The sequence below is a fragment of the Salminus brasiliensis genome, chromosome 18 (assembly GCF_030463535.1).
Source record: "Salminus brasiliensis chromosome 18, fSalBra1.hap2, whole genome shotgun sequence".
Taxonomy (NCBI): Eukaryota; Metazoa; Chordata; class Actinopteri; order Characiformes; family Bryconidae; genus Salminus; species Salminus brasiliensis.
The window spans coordinates 4,388,926-4,412,895 of NC_132895.1; the positions used below are offsets into that span (position 1 = coordinate 4,388,926).

The 23,970-nt window shown below is 40.0% G+C and overlaps 2 protein-coding genes across 2 annotated transcripts; one reads left to right on the forward strand and one right to left on the reverse strand.

Annotated features, from left to right (window-relative positions):
- Positions 1–743: 743 nt before the first annotated feature.
- gtf3c5 (general transcription factor IIIC, polypeptide 5) lies at positions 744–15,292 on the reverse strand. Its single transcript, XM_072661747.1, has 11 exons — positions 14,985–15,292; positions 13,432–13,630; positions 12,340–12,538; positions 11,996–12,191; positions 10,123–10,227; positions 9,730–9,844; positions 7,759–7,839; positions 6,816–6,904; positions 5,997–6,079; positions 2,918–3,060; positions 744–930 (listed from the first exon to the last, which is right to left on the reverse strand). Exons 1-11 carry the CDS (start codon positions 15,132–15,134, stop codon positions 782–784), a joined length of 1,509 nt encoding a protein of 502 aa, XP_072517848.1. The 5' UTR covers positions 15,135–15,292; the 3' UTR covers positions 744–781.
- Positions 15,293–15,521: 229 nt separating this feature from the next.
- Positions 15,522–23,970, forward strand: vps29 (VPS29 retromer complex component). The gene is made up of 4 exons (XM_072661762.1): positions 15,522–15,609; positions 19,872–20,063; positions 21,139–21,374; positions 23,487–23,970. Exons 1-4 carry the CDS (start codon positions 15,607–15,609, stop codon positions 23,602–23,604), a joined length of 549 nt encoding a protein of 182 aa, XP_072517863.1. The 5' UTR covers positions 15,522–15,606; the 3' UTR covers positions 23,605–23,970.

A 23,970-nucleotide genomic window follows, 5' to 3' on the forward strand; every position in this document is an offset into this window, starting at 1 on the left:
GCTCTTTTTAACCCTCTTGATTTTAGAAGGAATGAATGAGCAGGTGTCCCAATACTTTTGTCCAAATGTGGAGATATATGAAACATATATATATATATATATATATATATATATATATATATATATATATATGACTTACCTTATATACATTACTTTACATTAATATGTAAAGACATGTAAAGTCTGTCTGAAAGACAGAATCCTTGGAAAGCCACTGAGCTCTTTTTCTGGCTCTACTGCCAGGGTTTGTGTATAGAGGTCAAATGGCTGCATGCTTAATTTTAACGCAGTGTTAGAAATAACTGTGGCTAAAATTCAGTAATTACAAGGAGTGTCCACATACTTTTTTTTTTTTTTATAAATTAGGCATGTTAATGTTAATTAATGTTTGAGCTTATGTTTTCACCCAAAACACACACTTACACACACCGTCCCATATGAATGGGATAATATATATATATTTTTTTTATATATTTTGTGTTGTGTATATATATATGTTGTTTCAATTATTCAACCTACAGTATCCACATATTAAGGGTGGTCTGCTGGCCAAATAGCAGGTCACACCCAAATAGCAGGTCAGCCCAGGCCAAATAGCATTCAGCAGACATAAGTCGTTTACCCTATGGCTCATTTCTCAGACAAGAGTCCTCGGATGCATTTTTATTTAGCAAAACAATATTTATTTTCCAAAATATAGTTTCAAAATGTAAATTATGCAGCTTAAAGGAAGCGTACTTGCATTGACCTACACCTGAATGTCCAATGGTCCAGTCTAGAATTACATGTAATCAAGCATTTCTGTCTCCATTTCATTTTCACTCCCTTCTGAGGCCTTGTATTCTTCATCTTCGTCATCGTCTTCATCCTCGTCGCTCTCCTCTACTTTTCGTCCAGCCCTGACAGGCTTCAGCTTGGGCGTAGACAGTGCTGCAAGAAGGGACAGTGGTGCAAGTTAGGAAATGTGAGGCTTACATACCACCACAGCACCACAATGGCAGGTTAATATGTCACTAATGAAAGGTACCCAGTATTACAGGTGTCTAGGATCCACTACACAGTACAAAAGTATGTGGACACACCCCTATATCTGATTGCTGACCATTTAATTCCCAAAAAACATTATTATTAGGGTATTAATATGTAGCTGGTCTCGACCCTGGAAAGGCTTTCCACTGCCACTAAAGCATTAGTGAGGTACTGACGTTAGCCAATCAGCCCTGGCCACCTCAAAAGACATTTCCTTCAATTCTTTCCAGACAGCCTCCGACCATAATTCCTCCTCCACCAACGTTTACACTCTGCACTGTGCATTCAGGTGGCCAGTGTTCTCCTGCATTCCCCAAACTTACAGCTGAACAGGGCAGCTCTAGCAGGGCAGAAATTTGAGGAACTGACGTGTCGGAAAGACAGAATCCTTGGAAAGCCACTGAGCTATTTTTCTGGTCCATTCTACTGGCAGAAGTTTGTGCATAGAGGTCGTATGGCTGCATGCTTGATTTTAAGGCAATGTTAGAAATAACTGTGGCTAAAATCCAGTAATTAGAAGAGGTGTCCACATACTTTTTTGGCCACATGTATATCTGACCACATTCACATACCTTACCTTATATAACTTGCATAAGAGCAAATGTCAGGATGACCGCAATAACCAATATATCTGATAAGTCTTGACCTTAAGCTCAAAATAGCAGTGGAAAGAATCCAGGTGTTTTTTTGATCTCCAGAGTTGTTCAGAACTCAGTCAAAGGTGATGTAAGCAAAGCACAAACAGGGTGCTAGAGGACGAAGTAAGTGTTTATCAGCTCAGTAAAACACTGATATTAAAATAAACACTAATAATATCACTCCTACAGAAAGTGGAGGTGGAGGTTCTCCATCACTGTGTTCATTAGAACATCTCCAAAGTTCTCCTCTCTCATGGAGTCTAGTATTATTTAGAGTTCTCCTCAGATCAACACCTGGTTTGGTGGTAAATCAGGGCTTAATGATGGTAAATCAGGTGAGCTGCTGCTGATGGAGTTGAACACATCCTCCACGCTGTGCCGGCTGGACTGGGTGGGGGCGTCCAGGAGAACCCTGGAGGAACCGAGCTCTGTTCTTCAGACTAGCTCACCGACAAGATCTGACTGGAGGTTAAACTGAAAGAGGGCCATTTAGGCTATTAAGGCTGTTAATTGGTTTTGCTGTATGTTTTAATGTACATTAGCTGTATACTGTAGCTTCAGGGTTTGAGAGGTATTTCCACCCTCACACACACACTGCCACGGTCCTACAACTTAGAACTACCTGAAACTCACCTACAGCCACGACATCCAAACTACGGTGGTCGATTTTTTGACAGTTACTGTATATACATATATATATATATTTTTTTGTAAGTTTGTGGTGTTTTTTATTTCAAATGTTTGTGTATTATTGATTTAATGATAATTATTAAATGCATATTTCAAAAATCTAATTTAAAAATCTGCATTAATCTTAACACTAAAGAATAATGAGAAATTCCCCCAATTATCAGAGATAAATAATTAGAGTAATCGAATATTAGGCCAATTAGTAAATACCTGGATATGCCTTTATGTGCATGTTCCTATATCTACAGTTATTCCCTATAATTACTTCACTTTCTTACCAATATAATTTCTCCAAATTCAATATATTAAAATACCTGGTTCAAGAAAACCCATCTATATTTCCATGTAAGGACAGATTCTTAGAAGGAAACCCCAGGATCTGCTGTGGAAGCACTTTCTGACCGGTCACATTTCTGACCCGCCACATTTTATCAACACAAGGGGTTACCAAGCATGTGAGAACCATTGCTGTAATCCTGCCAAAACAAATCAGGCAGATATTTGCTGTACGATATGTGTTGCTGATCTGATCCCCTGGTTGGGGGGGTGTCTGCTCATACCGGGCTTCCTGGCTCGTACGATCTGTGTGATCATGGAGGAGATGATATCTCTGAGCTCGTCTGCAGTTCGGGCCAAACACCAGCCGTCACGCTCATCACACTGCTCCTCCTTCCCGTCGTTCTTATGGATGATGCTCTTGATTCTGCCAGTCATAAAGAAGGACAGGAGACATTGTAAGCAGTTACGTCAAATCAAATCAAATCAAATCAAATCAAATCAAATCAAATCAAATCGGACTGGTAGGGGGTAGCCGGGGACCCCCAGCGGTCAGTCTTCCAGCAGGTCGGGCTGACTGAGTGGCCTATGCTGAGCACCAGCAGCTCTAAAAACCAACACAAGACTCAATACTGTGAGGTCTCTGAGCACTTGTGGTGCAGCAGTGGTGGCTGGGTTATTAATCACAGGGTTGTGGGTTCGATACCCCGCTCTGGTAAGCTGCCACTGTTCTTCACAGCAAATATAAAAAAGAAATAAATAAATAACCAAATAAAGGGGTAAACAATGATAAAATTATGGGACAGCCTCGGCCTGAATGTTAGTGAAGCCAGCTTGCGACCAGACGGTCTCTGTTTCTAGCCCCTAGGAAATTGACCATAGGAATTAACAGGTAATTCTGGGAATTAATGTGAATAAAATGGGAATATTTGAAGCTAAAGATGAGAAACTTACATATAGTTGGTAAAAATATTCTCATAAGTACACTGCTCAAAAAAATAAACCGCAGACACATGCACATTTGTGGCCTGCTGGAGGTCATTTTGCAGGGCTCTGGCAGTGCTCCTCCTGTTCCTCCTTGCACAAAGGCGGAGGTAGCGGTCCTGCTGCTGGGTTGTTGCCCTCCTACGGCCTCATGTCTCCTGGTAGTGCCTCCAGCCTCTGGACACTACGCTGACAGGCACAGCAAACCTTCTTGCCACAGCTCGCATTGACGTGCCATCCTGGATGAGCTGCACTACTGGAGCCACTTGTGTGGGTTGTAGAGTCTGTCTCAAGCTACCACGAGTGTGAAAGTACCACCAACATTCAAAAGTGATCAAAACATCAGCCAGAAAGCATAGGTACTGAGAAGTGGTATGTGGTCCCCACCTGCAGAACCACTCCTTTATTGAGTGTGTCTTGCTAATTGCCAATAATTTCCACCTGTTGTCTATTCCATTTGCATAAACAGCATGTGAAACTGATTGTCAATCAGTGTTGCTTCCTAAGTGGACCGTTTGATTTCACAGAAGTTTGATTTACTTGGAGTTATATTGTGTTGTTTAAGTGTTCCCTTTATTTTTTTGAGCAGTGTATAATATTGGCTAAAATTATTAGATATGATACCAAAACAGTTGAACAGTAAAGCTGCTTCCCCATCCCAGACACTGCAGGGCTATGGAGACCACACCCCTGCATGCACTGTTCATTCCTCCATCACATCTCCAGATGATTTCTAGAAACCTGACACTCACCACTACTGAAAGCACACATTTGGACCACAGCACTTCATAAAGTCAGGTAATATTTTGACGCGGTTTAATATTTTTATTGATAATAAAAGCACTATAACATGTAAGCAGCTATTAAATCAAGCTGGAATCTCACAGTTGCTCACAATCTGCTAAATCAGAAAAGCTTAATGAGCATTTTTTTATTTGAGACTAGGAGGAGCGGTGTTCTTTTGATTGTTTTTTGATTGAATAGTTAATATTTAATTGTTTAATGAAATAATTTAGCATTTATTTATAACGTTCTGCTTGCAACTAACTATGTATCATATTTATTATTTGTACTGTTACACCTTACACTGAAGATAGTGTATGATACAGTTCCTTTAAATTATCCAATATTTCCTCATAATTCCAATAAATGTTACCGTTTACATTTTGAAATGGTTCCAAAGTTCCCCATCTAAAGCTCCCATGAAAGGTTACTGGTTATTTACAGGACATTTACTGGAAAATGTTCACCCCTTTACAACCCTATATATGAGTAAGGCACCTAACCTCCAATTGCTCCCCAAGCACAGCAGCTAATGCTGCCCACTGCCCCAGGCATGTGTGCTCAATGTTCTCTAGTGTGTGTGTGTGTGTGTGTTCACTGCATGCATGGGTTAATAAAAGGTGAATCTAGTTCAAATTAGGCTAAATACACAAAAACCTAAGCCTACCTGGGTTTCTTGAAGGTTCCTGAAAGCACCTTAAGAAGTTCCTCCACAGTTTCTAAAGAACCTCCAAATGTTCCTCAAGGATATCATCATACATCATAAAGTGCTAAGAAGTGTCTAACATGTCTTATTCAAATGAGGTGTCACCAGAAATAATATTAAAAGTAATAATAATAATAATAATAATAAATAATTGTTTATTTTTTGGTGTTTGTTCAAATTTGAACAGTTTTATTCAACATCTCAGGTTCTATGCTGCACTTAGAGCGCCAAGAGCAGAACGAATAAGAACTCCTTGATTCCTGGATCACTTCTGTGAAAAAGTAACTACCCCCTTAGCTACCAAATCGACCCAAAGACATTATAAATGAGAAGGCCGTCCACTGGTTGATATACAAATGGAAGTCCCATAACGGTCAATATGGCGTCCGTTTTTACGAATAAAGTCCCACCCTTCAACAAAAAGAGCCAATCAGCTTGCTGGTTATGCCGCGAGCAGAGGAATCCCCCTCGATGTGGGGATCTGCGTGAGCGCAATAGCCAGAACAGGTCAAAAATCCACTTGTTTTGTGCATTTCTGAGTCGAACACTTTTATTTTATCCTATTTCAAATATATATTTGCGAATTGGGTCATGTGACCTTCAGTTTTGTGTACACTGGTGTCTCCCCATTCACGTAGACAGAAGCCTGGTCTCGTATGCCTGAAAATAACTGCCGGGTGGCGTTATTAAAGACCGCCACCGAGTGAACAAACTTGCCTATAAAGACTTCGATCAACCAGGATGTAGGATGGGAATGTCCGCCCATCAGTACCAACAAGATGAACAGCTAGACCACTTGGGAGCCCTGATTGGATCTCTTTTTAAAGAAACCATCACACTGACCCAGCCCCATGTGTTGTGGGCAGATACTAGAAAACACTGGCCCTTACTTGTCAACATCCAGATCGCACAGCTGGTAAAACATCTGTCGATAGGGGGGCAACATTCCCTCACGGAATATGTAAGCTGACTCCTGTAAAGAAGGAAATTGAACAAGGTTACATTAAAACACTGATCTTTTTTTTCCTGCCCATTTCTTAAAGGGCCCATGACCCCAATAGAGGACACTTATCCTCTATTGGCCTCTATTAAAAGGTACAGTTCATTAGCCCAGTCAGTGTAGTCCATATGTGGGAACTTGGACCACCTTCAGCCTATATTCAACCTACAAGAGTGAAGCTCAGCCCATTCAAGCTGAGGAGGGTTTCAATCTGGACCGCTTTTCCAATGCAGCACAATACAGGACAGCCAATCAGAACAGAGGTTATATCCAGAGATTAGCATATAACAATCATAGAGGCACACAAAAAACAGCATGTAAAATTCTAAGGCATCAATAAAAGTTGGACTATTATCATATACATTGCTGACACAGCAAATATTAACCTGCGGGCACAGGCGTGGGCTAGAGGAGTATAAAGCCCCCCAGCATTGAGCAGCGGAGTAATTAGCTCCTCCAAATTCTAGTAGAAAGTCTTCTAATCTGGACATTAAAGACAGTTACTCCAACAAAAGCAGGATCAGCTCTTTAATGCTACCCGTGAATTTGGAAGAAACAATAAGTGAGCAGGTGTCCCAATACTTTTGTCAATACAGCGTAAACTAACTAGCTCCGAGATGGGATTTGCCAGGGTGTGTTTTTAATGCAATGTGGCACTCTTTCGTCTTGTGGTTGGGTTTGTAGGCAGTGGAAATCTGCAGGTACTTACCTTCAGCATGTATTTGGACGATGCAGCTTTGAAGCCCGAGGATGAAGCACCATCTTGGGTGATTTCCTTCAGGCTAGCTGCTTGGGGACCTAATTATGCAATCAGAAATCAGTCAGAATTACCAAGGTTCTGTTGGTTTCTTTATATTTATAATAAACACCTTGCCAAAATAATAGTGGTAAGACAAGGCAACTCACACAGGAACATAAAGCTGAACCCTCAGAAGTCAAGAGATCTTCCTTTTAGGGGTTTATTAGCTAAGCGTACAAGCATACAAGCGTCCAGCTATTCGCAATAAACCAATCAAACAAGACCTAGAACAAGTGTTTTCAGTGGCAACTGCAGTCTCAAAATTCTTCAACCCCTTCATGACAAGCCTCTTTGGTACTTAATAGAGCACCCTCTGCTGTTATGACCTGCTATGACCAGCAGCGTTCCTGAGGAATCTTAGCCCATTCCTTAGCCCAGTGGCCTCCAGCTCACTGCTGCTGCAACCACTTTCTTCACATCCCACCACAGATCCTCTCTATGCGGTTCAAGTCAGACGACTGTGGCGGCCACTACAGAATCTTCCAGGACTTCTTCTGAAACCAAGCCTTGGTGGACTTTGAGATATGCTTGGGGTCATTGTCCTGTTGCAAGGTTCAGCTTCCTAGAATTTTCTAATGCTGGATCTAATCCATCTTGCCCTTCCTCCACATGCTGCAGGTTTCCAGTGCCAGAGGTTCACTCTAGGCAGGGTGTGGGTGTTTTTTTCAGTGTATGCTTCATTCGCCCTCTTCCAGGCGTATAAATTCCACTGATCCAAACATACCCGAACTGGTCAGTCTGCATCTGTGATTTCTTTAATGATCATTAAACTTATGAAAGAAATACTAATACTAATATGACTGGTGTTATCGTTGTGATGTGAGCTTGAGAGCCTTTCTCTAAGTTCACTCACCTGCTTTGTTGACTGTGGTTGGAAGGCTGTAGTGGTAGGCACTTCTTTTAGCTTTCACTGGCATATCATTCACTCCAAATCCTAGAAAAGAGAGGAAACCAACCAATACGGAAGTGATTATAGATGTGTCCAAAAGTTTACAGACACCTGAGGCTGGATTCACAAAAGCTTTGCCCAAAAGATAAATACAAATAATTCTCTTAAGAAAGTCTTAAAGACACTCTTGGGCTACGTTTACACAGCAGATAAAAATGGCCCAAATCCAGTCTCTCTCAACATGCAACACAGAAAGTGACAATTTCAGCTTTGGGCCGCTTTCGTGTTGAAATCCGATGTATACCCGATACACAGCAACGCAGCTCCAAATTCATGCCACTTTTACATCAATCCAACTCGGCCTTCATTAAGGAGGGAGGGAGGTTTTCAGTGGCGGGACAGAGAGGTAACTGACCACATACATATCTGGGGTGATGTCTCATTTTCAACGAAATGAAAAGACCCGTAATTTCTAAAGGAATTTAATTAATAAATAAGTTAATTTTTTCATTTTTTCATTACAAGACCTGTGGCATGACGTCGGAAAGCCGTCATTTCCTTCGAAATTAACAGTACTTTTAATTAATTCTGTAATTGAACCATGTTAGAGGCTGGGCTTCTAAACTGCAGGATAAGACCAGTGTGAGGCCATCACGAAATATTTTCATTTTTCTTTAATTAATTAATTTATTTATTTATTTATTTTGGTTTTTATTGATTGTTAACACCGGGACAAAACAGACAGATCTAAAAGGCTACAGGCTGGGTTTATCTTAGGGAAAGCAAAATGCCTGACATCATAAAGGGTACATATATGAAAAGCAGTTGAGTTACATGGTCTTCATAATCCATAACTCACATTTTTCCAAGGCAAAGATGTTTTAAGGAGGTGAAACCCTCCTATGTCTAAAGTCTGATTCTGATGGTCTTGAAATATGGGGAAAAAACAAAAGTTCTCAGGCCAAGCAAAGCGTGTTGTAAAAGGAAGAATCATTTCGGACTCCAGTATTTCCAGTATTTTTCACACCTTTCCACAGCCTGTCTGAGTGGAAGTCATTCATTCCGTAATATTAATTTCCTGATCTACCCATTTCGGATCTGTTGGGGGTTCTTTGCTCAACCAATTTCCTAGTTAATGTTTTTAATATTTGTGACAAATAATAATTTTTGTAACAAATTTGTAACAAATATCTTGTTTTTCAATCCAGTCAGTACACTTCCCAAATTAATAACAATGATATTAAAATCTAAGATGATTATGGATTTATTCTCATATACCACTTTTTACCCAATAAGAAAAGATTCCAGGACACTGCCAAAAAAAAAAAAAAAAAAAAAAAAAATTGGCTGCCCACCGCTCTGGGTGTGTGTGTGTACTCACTGCCCCTAAAACATGTGTGTGTGTGTGAGTGTGTTCACTACCAGATGGGTTAAATGCGGAGGACACATTTCGCTGTACAAATACGTGCACCTTTACCTTTACCTTATATTATTAACAGAATTTATTATTAACATTGTTAATAATTATGATTCATTATTAACAGAACATTTATGAAAATTCCTAAAAAAAAAAAAAAAGTAAATTATTTTCTTATTCTTTTAGCATTTCTATGATCTCGAAGTTAAAAAAATCTAACAAAAATGACTTTAGTTTGTGAATCTCTGCCCCTTCTCTTTTCAACGATATTTTTTTTAAATTTTTAACTTTCTTTTTTATTTGTAATTATAATAACGATACGACAACATCATAATACACTTATTATCAAGATAAATGGTTTTAAATAATTCAACATTTAATCAAATAAATATTAATAAAATGCTTTAAAACAGTACTAACTATCATAAATAATACTGGAGGTGCCTGGAGGTCTTTCGTCCTCATGGAGAAAAACTAAGGAGGTACTGAGGTACTGGTACCAGTCAGGCCACACTCACCGTGCTTCATACCACAGCGGATCCTGAAGTCCAGAACCTGGTAGATTTTAGCCTCTGGGTTCTTACGGGGATCATATCCAAACCTTACCCACAAACTTCTCCAGGGCCCGGTTACCTGATGCACACACACACACACACACACACACACACTGCATGTCCAAAAGTATCCAGACATCCCACCTAATTACTGAATGGACTACTCTACAGTCTGCTTAAAATGGTTATTCGAGTTATGCCATAGGTGAACCACTTCAGATGAGCAGGTGTCCACAAACTTAAGGCCTGCAGTGGCTAGCCACTGTGTTTCTCCTGGTAATAAAGTAAGTTAGCCTAAGCAAGAACCCGAGAACAGGAGCAGCAGGACAAGCTGTATTCGGCTGCTTTTCTTCTTACCATGTAATAGGCCAGATAAGGGAGCAGCAGCTTCAGCTTCTCCGGGTGAATGTCGACGTTGGCTTTGACGGCATTGCGGGACCATACGGGCCGTCTTTCGAACAGCTGAGGGCAGAACATAAAAACAGGAGCAGTGAAAAATCTATTTACATGCTTAAAGATGAGAGGTTGTTTGGACAGATGCCAAGAAGAACCACTGATGGCTCCCTAAAAACAACTGAAACCACAATAAAACCCCAATAAAACAAATCGCAATAAAGAAGTGCATACTAACGTTGGACACTCTGGGGGATCCATAGTATTCTGAATAACGAAACTCTAACTTCTATGAATGTAATAAATAAATATTAAATATGAATATATAAATGTCAAATTCAATCACAGGGATCCAGTATTAGGACATAAGATCGGTGAAACAAGTCCCTCCATGGTGAGCAAGCCAAAGGTGACAGAGAAAAAGAGAAAAAACTGGAAGAGCTGGAGGAAGGAACCTTGGGAGGAACCAAGACTCACAAGGGGGGGACCTGTTCTCCTCTGGTCAGAAATATTGATAAATTATTAATAAAAAGTTGTTATGCTCAGGTGTACTATTCATAGTAGTGATGGTACGAATAATAAGAGTAATGATGGTGGTTAAGGGCAGGTATATACGTATGTATGTATAAAGAAAGAAAGAAAATAGCTAGATATATAATTAATTAAATAACTAAAAATAAAATAATAATGGCAGAAATTAAAAGATTAATAGTTACAGTCCATGTAAACTCAAATGAAGTCAGTAATGGAGGGTGGGCAACCAGACCCAGGCTGGTAGCAGTAGCTGTAGGGTCAGCAGCTGGGTCTGGGTAGGTAGTAGGAGACCCTGACGGTCAAACTACAGCTGGTGTCTGTCTACCGGACGTCTATATACAGAATAGAAATATGTAATCCTTATTTATATATATATATATATATATATATATATATATATATATATATATATATATATATATATATATATATATATTTATAAATATATAAAAATGCCTAATTGTGGAAAACAAATAAAAATAAAACTGGACGCTTGAGAGATTTGGAAGACACTGTGCATAATAATGACTCATGGATCCAAACCTCAGCTTCTCCAGAAAGCTACAGTGCCATCTCATGGATTTAGACAGACATGCATTTTGGTAATCAGTCCAACAAGGGGCTTCACACTCACAAAATTTATAGTTAAATAATAACATATTGATTTGAGATACTATTTTAAACCCAAATTATGGGTTTATATGAGATATATATAATATATATATATTACAATCTGTTGGGTATATAGGGATATGGTACAGTCTCACTTGGGTATATAGGCATATGGTACAGCACTGATTGGCTCATTGACTTATTGTATCCATAAGCATAGAGTCCAATATCGGTTGGGTATAAAGGAATATATATAGGCTTATATGGCACAGTGGCCAAGGTTCAATGGTTATTAGGCATTATAAGGAAAACAGTCCCCAAAGACTTCCAGTTTGTCACTGTTTTACCATCATCAACATAACATACAAAACTCACAAGGCACGTGTGGGTTTACCTGTGGTTTGGGAGAGTAAATAAAATGACAGGATTTGTAATTCTGTATCTATTACTTATCTATTATTAAACACCAAACCCCCTAAATAAAGCAGAAATGTGAAAAAGTCGTTGGAATTTCCCTATTTTAAACCCAAAATATGGGTTTATATGAGTTACAATCTACAAATACAGAGAAAGATGTGTGTAGATCTATTGATTACATGAGAATACTTACATATTTGTATTACACAAAAACGACACACGTCCAGTATTGTGCCCTTTCATACAGTTCTGATTAATGTCCAGGATGACCAACCTTTCTCACTTCCTCTTCTGCCTTCACATCACTGTGGTGGATAGAGTTCTTATTCCAGTTGACTTTAGCGGCCTCCAGAGGCTCCGATGGCACACTTGTGTCGTCAAAGCCAACGAAAATGGCATTGTGAGGCCTCCGGGCGCGGTTCGGACCAATCAGGTTCTCGTTTGAAAGTAAAGACGTTAGGTTTCCCTCTCTGTTAATGACAGTTTGAGACAGTAGAGCAGAGCAGAACATTAATATGTAGAATATAATTAGATTAATATTGTATAAAAACTGAGCAAATCGCATAAATGTTGTAGTCGAGTGCCCCAGTCATTGATCTGAGATCATAGTCTGCTGACCTGTGCGCTACATCCGGCCTGTAGAAGTAATCCACAGGATTGTCCAGACGAGAGAAGATGGGCGGCGGTAGAAAAAGTGGGACTGGATGGTCGAAGAACTCCTTCTTCTCAGGTTTGCGCAAAATGATCTTGTCATAGAGAGACACCTGGGAGCCACTGGGCTCGTTGTGTGCAGCGAGGTATTGGAAGTCTGCCATTCCTGAATAAGCAACAACAAAAAAATAATAAATTAAATTTACATATTGTTTTTTACACTAAATATAAACTTCTAGTGGTCTAGTAGCTTCAACGACACACGTGTTGGCTGTTCAGCTACATACACTATATGGACAAAAGTATTGAGACACCAGTGAATTCACTGCTTCTTCCTAAATCAAGGGAATCAAGGGCTTTTGTTGGAGTAACAGTCTCTACTGTCCAGGAAAGAAGGCTTTCTACTAGGTTGTCGGATGATCATCACCCCACCTCATCCACAATTCCCATGTTTCTGTGTCAGCAGAAAACTTAAAGTAAAGGTAAAGGTAAAGGTGCACGTATTTGTCACTGTACAGTGTACAGCGAAATGTGTCCTCCGCATTTAACCCATCTGGTAGTGAACACACACTCACACACACACATGTGTTAGGGGCAGTGAGTACACACACACACCCAGAGCGGTGGGCAGCCAACTCCAGCGCCCGGGGAGCAGAGAGGGTAAAGGGCCTTGCTCAAGGGCCCAACAGTGGCAGCTTGCCGAGCCCGGGAATCGAACCCACAACCCTGTTATCGACAGCCCGGAGCTCTAACCGCTGAGCCACCACTGCCCCGTAGCGGAATGCACTCACTTGAATAGGTGTCCACAAACATTCAGACTTACAGGGTATTCATTGAGGATTTTCCATAACCAATGGTAGCATTTAGAATAACAATAGAAGTGGGCCTTCAACAGACCCCTGTGGTACACCATGAATAATATTTTGTTCTTCAGAGAATTCTAAAGAAATGATAGGGAATAGAGAGTTTCCTAACTTTAAGATATGTATTAAATAACTGCAGTGAGTTATCACTTTAAGAGAAGATGCAACATGCAGACGAGCGCATCAAGCAGTTCACCTTGAAATTTGTAAGTCGTCTCTATGAGACCCAGGATCTCAATGCTCATCTGAACATCCTCATCGCTCCCTTTGCGTCTCCGGCGATGCACTCTGATCAGCAGGTTGGTGGAGGAAAAACGGTTTCCACACACTGGATGACAGTACGGATCCTTGGGCCGGTATCGCAGCTCAAGTCGTTTGGACGAATCTGCATATGTCTGTCAAAACATTCAATAAAAGGGTTCCATAAAGACGGTATAGCAGGATATGGTACAGCGTCTGTTGGGTATATAAGGATATGGTGCAGTATCTGTTGGGTATATAGGGATGTGGTAAAGTGTCTGTTGGGTATATAGGGAGATAGTACACTGTCTGTTGGGTATATAGGGATATGGTACAGTATCTGTTGGGTATATAGGGATATGGTACAGTATCTGTTGGGTATATAGGGATATTGTACAGTGTCTATTGGATTTTTAGGGATATGGTACAGCGTCTGTTGGGTATATAGGGATGTGGTACAGTGTCTGTTGGGTATATAGGGATGTGGTACAATGTCTGTTGGGTATATAAGGATGTATGGGACAGTGTCTGTTGGGTATATAAGATATGGTACAGCGTCTGTTGGAAATATAGGGATATGGTACAGCGTCTGTTGGAAATATAGGGATATGGTACAGCGTCTGTTGGAAATATAGGGATATGGTACAGCGTCTGTTGGGTATATAGGGATGTATGGTTCAGTATCTGTTGGGTATATAGGGAGATAGTACAGCGTCTGGTGGGTATATAAGACATGGTTCAGTATCTGTTGGGTATATAGGGAGATAGTACAGCGTCTGGTGGGTATATAAGACATGGTACAGTATCTGTTGGGTATATAGGGAGATAGTACAGTGTCTGGTGGGTATATAAGACATGGTACAGTATCTGTTGGAAATATAGGGATATGGTACAGTATCTGTTGGGTATATAGAGATGTGGTACAATGTCTGTTGGGTATATAAGGATATGGTACAGTATATGTTGGGTATATAGGGAGATAGTACAGCGTATGTTGGGTATATAGGGCTATGGTACAGCGTCTGTTGGGTATATAGGATATGGTACAGCGTCTGTTGGGTATATGGTGATGTATGGTACAGTATCTGTTGGGTATATAGGGATGTATGGTACAGTATCTGCTGGGTATATAGGGAGATAGTACAGCGTATGTTGGGTATATAGGGATATGGTATAGTATATATTGGGTCTATAAGGAAATGGTACAGCATCTGCTGGGTACATAGGGTTTCAATGGTTATTAGGCATTATAAGGCAAAATAGTCCCCAAAGAAAACTTTTTTTTCCAGTTTGTCACTGTTTTACCATCATCAACATAACACACAAAACTCACAAGGCACGTGTGGGTTTACCTGTGGTTTGGGAGAGTAAATAAAACTGTAAGATTTCTAATTCTGTATCTATTTAACACCAAACCCACTAAATAAAGCAGAAATATGTCATATTTAGCTGAAAATCAAAAAACAAATTAATCAGCTCAATCTAAAAAAAATTCAACAATTTATTCACCTTGGACAGTCCTTGCTCTCCTCCAACGCTGTCCAGCATTTTGTCCACATTCTTGACGAAGCCTGGATATTCAACACACACCAGTCTGGTCCCTGGTAAAGCCAGAGTCACCGTGCTGGGGGCAGCGGGTCTGTCTGCGGTCACATCCATTACTGAGCATTACTGTGCGCTTAGCGCTGGTTAGAAAAGTACAAAAATACACTCAACCATAACTTAACTAAATAAATATACAACTTCAGATTAACACATTAAACTTGAGTAAAACCAGGTAGGACAGATATTTCGGTCCATTGAAAATACCGAGCGAAGAAGCAAGCATTACAAAATAAAGCTCATTTCCGGTCAGGAAATTTGTCAATAAATTATGATTATAAGTATCTATTTTTTCCGCTGAAGACAACAATAAAAAATTAAAAATATAATATAAATATTAGCCATCCCGAAACTAACAGTAATGTTTGTTAATGTTTTTGTGGGAGCCGTACGAGCCGTGAATAGTTTAGATTTCCCGACTTTTATTTTGGAAATGTCTCCACTGCTGTGCAGATGTCCGCCAGCGTAACACGCCTCCACCCAGGTTCACTCTTCAGAGCTCCACTGGAAACATCCAGCTTGAGGAAAAATGGTATAATAAAATTTTGCTGTTTATTTTTATACATTTATTTATAATAATAGGGCAGATCTGTTATTTATAAAGTAGACTGGTAATTATCTGGCCCCTGACTAGCTGTTTATGGCAGTCACTGGTACAGCCCTGCAGAAGAGAGCAGTCAACAGCAGCTTGTTTGGATTATTTATGCTTTATTATAAAATATAATCCATAATCCTGATCCTGTGCATTTAGTGAGTGGTAGTTAGACCGGTCTGTTAGTTAGACAGCTAGCTAGCTAACGTTAGCCCGGTTGCTCTGTCCATATCAGTCACATGACACTTGCCAGCCAGCTACCGCAGTGCTAGCTAGCTTAGCTAGCGAATGAATGCACTTAGGGGGGAAATCAGAGAATAAAGACGAAATAAGAAACATCATAAACTTATTAAAGCCATGCAGGTTTTATAGCGAGTGTGAGTTTGTTAAATCCGTGGTTTTGGAGGCTGGCATGGCTGAGAAGTAGCTCCCAACAGGCGAACTTTGCAAGCTAACGTCAGCTAGCTGCGCTGTTTACATGCTGCCCACTTATTTCAGTTATATCATTTTATTAATAAGTTTTATTGATCTGCCACCTATACTAGTCATATTAGATCCCATGATAACTAATAAGCCCGTGATTTGGGGTTGAGCGATGATGTTTACATCATGTTACAGCTGGATGATCCCTACTTTTGGTGGTAATAGCACCTTGCTTTGTGATCAGGTGTATAGGGATATATGGTACAGTATCTGTTGGGTATATAGGGATGTATGGTTCAATATCTGTTGGGTATATAGGGATGTATGGTTCAGTATCTGTTGGGTGTATAGGGATATATGGTACAGTATCTGTTGGGTGTATAGGGATGTATGGTTCAATATCTGTTGGGTATATAGGGATGTATGGTTCAGTATCTGTTGGGTATATAGGGATGTATGGTTCAGTATCTGTTGGGTATATAGGGATGTATGGTTCAGTATCTGTTGGGTGTATAGGGATATATGGTACAGTATCTGTTGGGTGTATAGGGATATATGGTACAGTGTCTGTTGGGTGTATAGGGATATATGGTACAGTATCTGTTGGGTATATAGGGATATGGTTCAGTATCTGTTGGGTATATAGGGATGTATGGTTCAGTATCTGTTGGGTATATAGGGATGTATGGTTCAGTATCTGTTGGGTATATAGGGATGTATGGTTCAGTATCTGTTGGGTGTATAGGGATATGGTACAGTATCTGAAGGGTATATAGGATCTGGTACAGCGTCTGTTGGGTGTATAGGGATATATGGTACAGTGTCTGTTGGGTGTATAGGGATATATGGTACAGTGTCTGTTGGGTATATAGGGATATATGGTACAGTATCTGTTGGGTATATAGGGATATATGGTACAGTATCTGTTGGGTATATAGGGATATATGGTACAGTGTCTGTTGGGTATATAGGGATATGGTTCAGTATCTGTTGGGTATATAGGGATGTATGGTACAGTATCTCTTGGGTATATAGGATATGGTACAGCGTCTGTTGGGTATATAGGGTATGGTACAGTATCTGTTGGGTATATAGGGATGTATGGTACACTATCTCTTGGGTATATAGGGATGTATGGTACAGTATCTCTTGGGTATATAGAGATGTATGGTACACTATCTCTTGGGTATATAGGGATATGGTACAGTATCTGTTGGGTATACAGGGAAATATAACATCTGATGGCTATATAGGGATATGGTACAGTATATATTGGGTCTATAAGGAATGATACAGTATATATTGGGTCTATAAGGAATGGTACAGTATATATTGGGTCTATAAGGAATGGTACAGTATATATTGGGTATATAAGGGAAATACTACAGAATCTATTGGATATAGAGGGATATGCTACAGTTTCAGTTGGGTATATAAGGATATGGAACAGTGTCTTTTGGTTATATAAGGATATGACACATTGTCTGTAGGGTATATAGAGATATGGGACAGTATAAGTTAAGTATACAGGGCTATATGGCAGTAGCACTGAGATGTATAGGGAAATGGCACATTGGAATCTTGGGATATAAGGTTATATGGCACAGTGTCTGTTGGGTATATTGGGCTACATGGCTAATCACTAATAACTTGGGTTACTTGGGTAATGTATTTTTTTTGCTCTCCCTACATAAGCGAAGAATCAGCTCTAAGCACTGGGGCTTCACACTAACCACATGCTGCTAACCTTTCATTAACCACCATCACCTAACATTGGGTTTGTGTTTGAATGGTTTATTTAATGTTCATTTTGTCCACTAAATATTTCAGTTTCCTTTTCTGTCTCACATCATCTTGTATTGTTTTCCTTTATTTGTGATTATGCATCATTTTGATCTCTCAATCTCCCTCCCCCACCACTCCTCCTCCTCCTCCTCCTGCTCACCCACTGCACCCCATCCTGTCTCCCATCCTGTCTCCAATCAACTGGGTTGTATTCAGGCGGGTCACAGAGTAAGTTCCCCTCCACTCCCTCCACACTGCTTTACGGAGGCTTCTATCGCAGACTAACGGGACGGCTCTCATAGTAACCCTCTGTCTGGGCTATTGGATCTAGTGTGAGTGCTGCTTGTGTAGGAAACGCATGTAAAGATGTCCTGGGACGCGCTTGGTAAATTCCTCTCGCCCTTGTCGCACACCGACACTCAGTTGGTAGGACTAATGATTGGCTGAAGGTAAAAGCCTAATTAACTGAGGAAGGGCTAGTCTTTCTTTACTGAAGCCGTACGTTATCAAGACGTGATACGTCCCGTACACTATGTGTCCAAAAGTTTGTGGACATCCCTTCTCCTTTCTTCTAATTTGTTACTTCAGCTACTTTTAGCTGCACCCATTGCTTACACAGGTGTCCACACAGCTTGTATAGCCACCATTTAAAAAAAAATGTGTGGCCTAAAGGGCTATTGTGTTCACCAGAGTGATGGAGCTCCATCCAGTACTGATGCTTTTGTGGGGCTGTACGCCATCAAGTCCTCACAGCAAAACACTTCCAACATCTAGTGTAAAGTCTACCCAGAAGGGGGTGGGAGGCACACTCTCTCTAATAATAACCCTTGATTTTGGAAGACACATTGAATGTGCAGGTGTCCACACACTTTTGGCCATATAGTGTACCTGTAGCTTTAGATTTGTGTGTTTGATCATATTAATTCATGCTTGTGTTTGGGTGAACTGAGGTGTGAGAGCTCACGTTTATACTGTAGGCTGTTTCAGTCCTAAAACTCATGTATCAGTAATTTGAGAAACATTAAAAATGATGGATTTAATAATTAACTTTAATTAATTTAATTAATAGTAAAATTCAATTGATTTAATTGAATACAATTTTTTAAAATCTCAAATTTAATTAATTAATGAAAATGAATTAAACACTGGCTACATTTCCATCCAAAGAATTTTACAACAGGGGTTTCAGAAAGTTTGCGTTCATTCGGTATACTGTTAAAAATTGACGGTATACCGTAATACCGTTACGCAACAAAAAAGTGCAGAACACAATTTAGCGCTGCGTAATTTACGCACGTCACAAACCACTCAAACTCTTAGCGTGGTGTTGCTAGCGACCGTAGGCTAGTACAGAAACATGCCTGAAGGACCCCCGGGCCTGTTTACAATTGCAAACTTTATCGTTTTTTCATAGAAATTAATGATAATTTTAAAAATTAGCTAATTTTTAAACAAACTCTGCTTTGGAGGCTTTGAATTTAAATGAATTTAAATGAGTTTGATTCAATTAAAAATAATAAAGTAATTAATTAAAATGAATTAAACTTTTTTTTTTTTTTTTTTTTGCTCATTTTCATTTTATTGAAAGAAAGTGGAACGAGACGTAGATAATATTTGGGATTTCTTGAACAGCCTGAAATTTTTGCCAACTTTCATTAATCATAACCTATAATTCCTCTTTTCTGTAGCCCACATCAACAACCAATTTTAATTATTAAATCAAAATAAAATCCTTTGGATGGAAGCAAGGTTCATGTTGTGCATGCTATTATACTTTTTAGTCAACTAGCAGCTTTTTTAATAACCTATAATATAGAAATGTCAACATTATTGGTGTAATATAATAATAATAATTATTATTATTATTATTATTATTACAGCAAAAGTAACTAAGTTACATAAATAAATCCAAACATGTGATCTTAAGTCTGATCTCCTGTGAGATAAGGGATTAAGAAGACTACTCTAACTCCCACTTCCTCGTATATCTGCAGTTGGTCCTTGTATTAGGTGACCTGCACATTCCACACCGATGCAACACCCTGCCGGCCAAGTTCAAGAAGCTGCTTGTGCCTGGCAAGATTCAGCACATCCTCTGCACTGGCAACCTCTGTACAAAGGAGAGCTATGACTACCTGAAAACGCTGGCTGGAGACGTGCACATCGTCCGAGGCGACTTTGATGAGGTTGGTATAATATATATTCTTTATAGAATCTACACCACAGGAGAACGGGTGTAACTTAGAAACCCCTCAAATTCTCCAGCTTGTTGCATCCTAAGGTGTGTTGATCAGTAATGACCTAGATCAGTAATGACCAATGCAAACTTGCTTAGCTAAAGGAGTCAGTTTAGTTAACGCTTAAATACCCTCAGTCTGGAATTGGTCCTTAAGCTTAATGCCTAATGCTCCTACCTCTCTCTCTTTCTCTCTGGTCTCTCTCTCTCTCTCTCTCTCTCTCTCTCTCTCTCTCTCTCTCTCTTTCTCTCTGGTCTCTCTCTCTCTCTCTCTCTCTCTCTCTCTGGTCTCTCTCTCTCTCTGGTCTCTTTATCGCTGGTCTCTCTCTCTTTGGTCTCTCTCTCTTTCTGGTCTCTCTCTCTGTTCTCTCTCTCTGGCCTCTCTCTCTCTGGTTTCTCTCTGGTCTCTCTCTCTTTGGTTTCTCTCTCTCTCTCTCTTTGGTCTCTCTCTGGTCTCTTTCTCTCTGGTCTCTTTCTCTCTGGTCTCTTTCTCTCTGGTCTCTTTCTCTCTGGTCTCTCTCTCTCTGGTCTCTTTCTTTCTCTGGTCTCTCTCTCTCTCTCTCTGGTCTCTCTCTGGTCTCTCTCTCTGGTCTCTTTCTTTCTCTGGTCTCTCTCTCTCTGGTCTCTCTCTCTCTCTGGTCTCTCTCTCTCTGGTCTCTCTCTCTGGTCTCTCTCTCTGGTCTCTCTCTCTCTCTGGTCTCTCTCTCTGGTCTCTCTCTCTCTGGTCTCTCTCTCTCTGGTCTCTCTGTTCTTTCTCTGGTCTCTCTCTGTTCTTTCTCTGGTCTCTCTTTGGTCTCTCTCTGGTCTCTTTCTCTCTGGTCTCTCTCTCTGGTCTCTTTCTTTCTCTGGTCTCTCTCTCTCTCTGGTCTCTCTCTCTCTCTGGTCTCTCTCTATCTGGTCTCTTTCTTTCTCTGGTCTCTCTCTCTCTCTGGTCTCTCTCTCTCTGGTCTCTCTCTCTGGTCTCTCTCTCTCTCTCTCTGGTCTCTCTCTATCTGGTCTCTTTCTCTCTGGTCTGGGAACCACAGAACCTGAACTACCCAGAGCAGAAGGTTGTGACTGTGGGACAGTTTAAGATTGGGCTGATCCACGGGCACCAGGTCATCCCATGGGGGGACATGGCTAGCCTCGCTCTGCTACAGAGGCAACTGGATGTGGACATCCTCATCTCCGGCCACACACACAAGTTTGAGGCTTTTGAGAACGAGAACAAATTCTACATCAACCCCGGCTCAGCCACGGGAGCCTATAATGCACTGGAGAGGTACAGCACTGACATTCACTCCTTCACGTCATCTGAAATATGGAGTTGGAAGTTCCTGGATTTCTGCAGGGATTACTAATACGCGGTCTGATCGTTATCTAAGTCACAACTACAGACGAACACAATCAGACTAAACCAATGATAAACTAACAAACAGTTATTGAGCACTTTGAGGAAACATCCACATTGCAGGCTAGAAAAAGTAAGTGAACCTTTGAAGCAGCTAAGTTCACCAATTAGAAGTGTCCACACACTTTTATATACTATGTCATTTCTTGCATGGTTTAATTGCAGAAAGACTAAACCGTAAACCTGTAGACCCCCCTTTAACAGCAGTCACCCCTGCCAAACGTTACCTAATGAGATTTGCACAATGATGGAAGGGAATTTTGGACCATTCCTTACAGCAAATGTTTTGTCGTTTGTCAGTATTTCTGGGATGGCTTGCGATCACTGCTCAGTGTGTTCGATAGAAAACATGAGCATTACAACAGTTTATGTTTAAGCAGTTTAGTTAGATTGTGTTTGTCTATATTTGTTACTGATATTAGCAATCAGTGCAGAAATCCAGGTTATTCCAAAGGGTTCACTTACTTTTTCTAGCCTGCACTGCAGATGTTTACTCGCTGTGCTCGGAGTGTGTTATTAGTTTGGTTAGATTATGTTTGTCTTCAGTTATGACTATTAACCTCAGTAATTCATGCAGAAATCCAAGTAATTTCAAAGGGTTCACTATAGGGTTCACTCTATATTCGTGACTTGGATAGTGATCAGACCATATTGTAATCAATACAGCAAATCCAAATTTGGTATTTCCAAAGGATTCACTTACTTTTTCTAGCCTGCACTGTGGGTATTGACTGAGTGTGCTCAGACATGAACAGTACAACGGCTTGTGTGTTATTAGTTTAGTTTTAGATTGTGTTTGTCCATAACTGTGACTTAGATAATGATCCGACCACATTTCTATTAGCAGTCAGTGCAGAAATCCAGGTCATTCCAAAGGATTCACTTACTTTTTCTAGCCTGCACTACAGATGTTGACTCAATGTGCTCAAACATGAGCAATACAACAGTTTATGTTTAAATAGTTTCGTTAGATTGTATTTGTCTACATTAGTGACTTGGATAAAGATCAGACAGCATTTAATTTGTAATCAATACAGCAAATCCAGGTATTTCCACATTTTTGCACTTTTGTAAGTCGCTCTGGATAAGGGCGTCTGCTAAATGCCTTAAATGTAAATATAAATGTAAATGGGTTCACTTACTTTTTCTAGCCTGCACTGCAGATGTTGACTCATTGTGCTCAGATATGAACAGTACAACAGTTATTGTGTTATTACTTTAGTTAGATTCTGTTTATCTATGTTTGTGATTTAGATAAAGATCAGAGAGCATTTTATTAGTAATTAATACAGCAAATCCAGGTCATTCCAAAGTATTCACTTACTTTTTCTAGCCTGCACTGCAGATGTTGACTCAGTGTGCTCAGACATAATCTGAGCAATACAACAGTTTATGTTTAAGTAGTTTAGTTAGACTTAGTTGTATTTGTCTACATTTGTGACTTGGATAAAGATCAGACAGCATTTAATTTGTAATCAATACAGCAAATCCAGGTATTTCCACATTTTTGCACTTTTGTAAGTCGCTCTAGATAAGGGTGTCTGCTAAATGCCTTAAATGTAAATATAAATGTAAATGGGTTCACTTACTTTTTCTAGCCTGCACTGCAGATGTTGACTCAGTGTGCTCAGATATGAGCAATACAACAGTTTGTGTTTAAATTGTTTAGTTAGATTGTATTTGTCTACATTAGTGACTTAGATAAAGATCAGACAGCATTTAATTTGTAATCAATACAGCAAATCCAGGTATTTCCACTTTTCACTTACTTTTTCTAGCCTGCACTGTTTTTTTTCTTGTAGCTGTTGGTTAAAGGTTATTCACAACTTGGAATCTTAAACTGAAGTCCTACATTAGTTTATTTAGTCTGATCAGTCAGTTTTGTGGTTGTGCTTTGCAGTGTAGCTTCTTTAAAGCCAAGTCAGTAGGGGAACCTGAGGTAGAACTGAGCAGATGATTTTAATGGTTCCTCTCTCCTCACAGCAACATCATCCCATCCTTCGTTTTGATGGACATCCAAGCATCCACAGTCGTCACATATGTTTACCAGCTCATCGGCGACGATGTCAAAGTGGAGCGAATCGAATACAAGAAGTCGTAAAGGTGTCGTAAAGGAAAGTCAGCTGCCTTCTTCCAGGATGTGTTTCGTCTCATTCCTCCTTGACCACAGCCCGGAACATATGCCCAACGCAGATGCTGTACCGTAATGCTCTGCTGTTTTAATGAAGTGTATAATACTGTTTATATGTCATCAGCATTCGCTTGTGTTCTCTATATCAGCAGGTAGTCGTCTAGAATGCAATAAAGTCGTATTATTTGGCGAACTTTAGGGACTAAATCCTTGTGCCACTTTTTATGTTGATAATGTTAGACGTCATATTGATTTAGCAAGGCCTGCTCTGTCTGTCCCGAGGCCCTAATTCAAACTATGTGAAATATTTCATATAATAAAATCACACGGCACAAA

Excerpts from the sequence above, each read along its gene's own strand:
- gtf3c5 (XM_072661747.1), bottom strand. The coding sequence starts at position 15,134 with ATGGATGTGACCGCAGACAGACCCGCTGCCCCCAGCACGGTGACTCTG. Across the intron at positions 12,539-13,431 it reads GACGACTTACAAATTTCAAG|GAATGGCAGACTTCCAATAC; the intron begins GTGAACTGCTTG and ends TTGCTTATTCAG. Across the intron at positions 931-2,917 it reads CGTACGAGCCAGGAAGCCCG|CACTGTCTACGCCCAAGCTG; the intron begins GTATGAGCAGAC and ends CCCTTCTTGCAG.
- vps29 (XM_072661762.1), top strand. Across the intron at positions 20,064-21,138 it reads TCCGAGGCGACTTTGATGAG|AACCTGAACTACCCAGAGCA; the intron begins GTTGGTATAATA and ends TGGGAACCACAG. Across the intron at positions 21,375-23,486 it reads GCCTATAATGCACTGGAGAG|CAACATCATCCCATCCTTCG; the intron begins GTACAGCACTGA and ends CTCTCCTCACAG.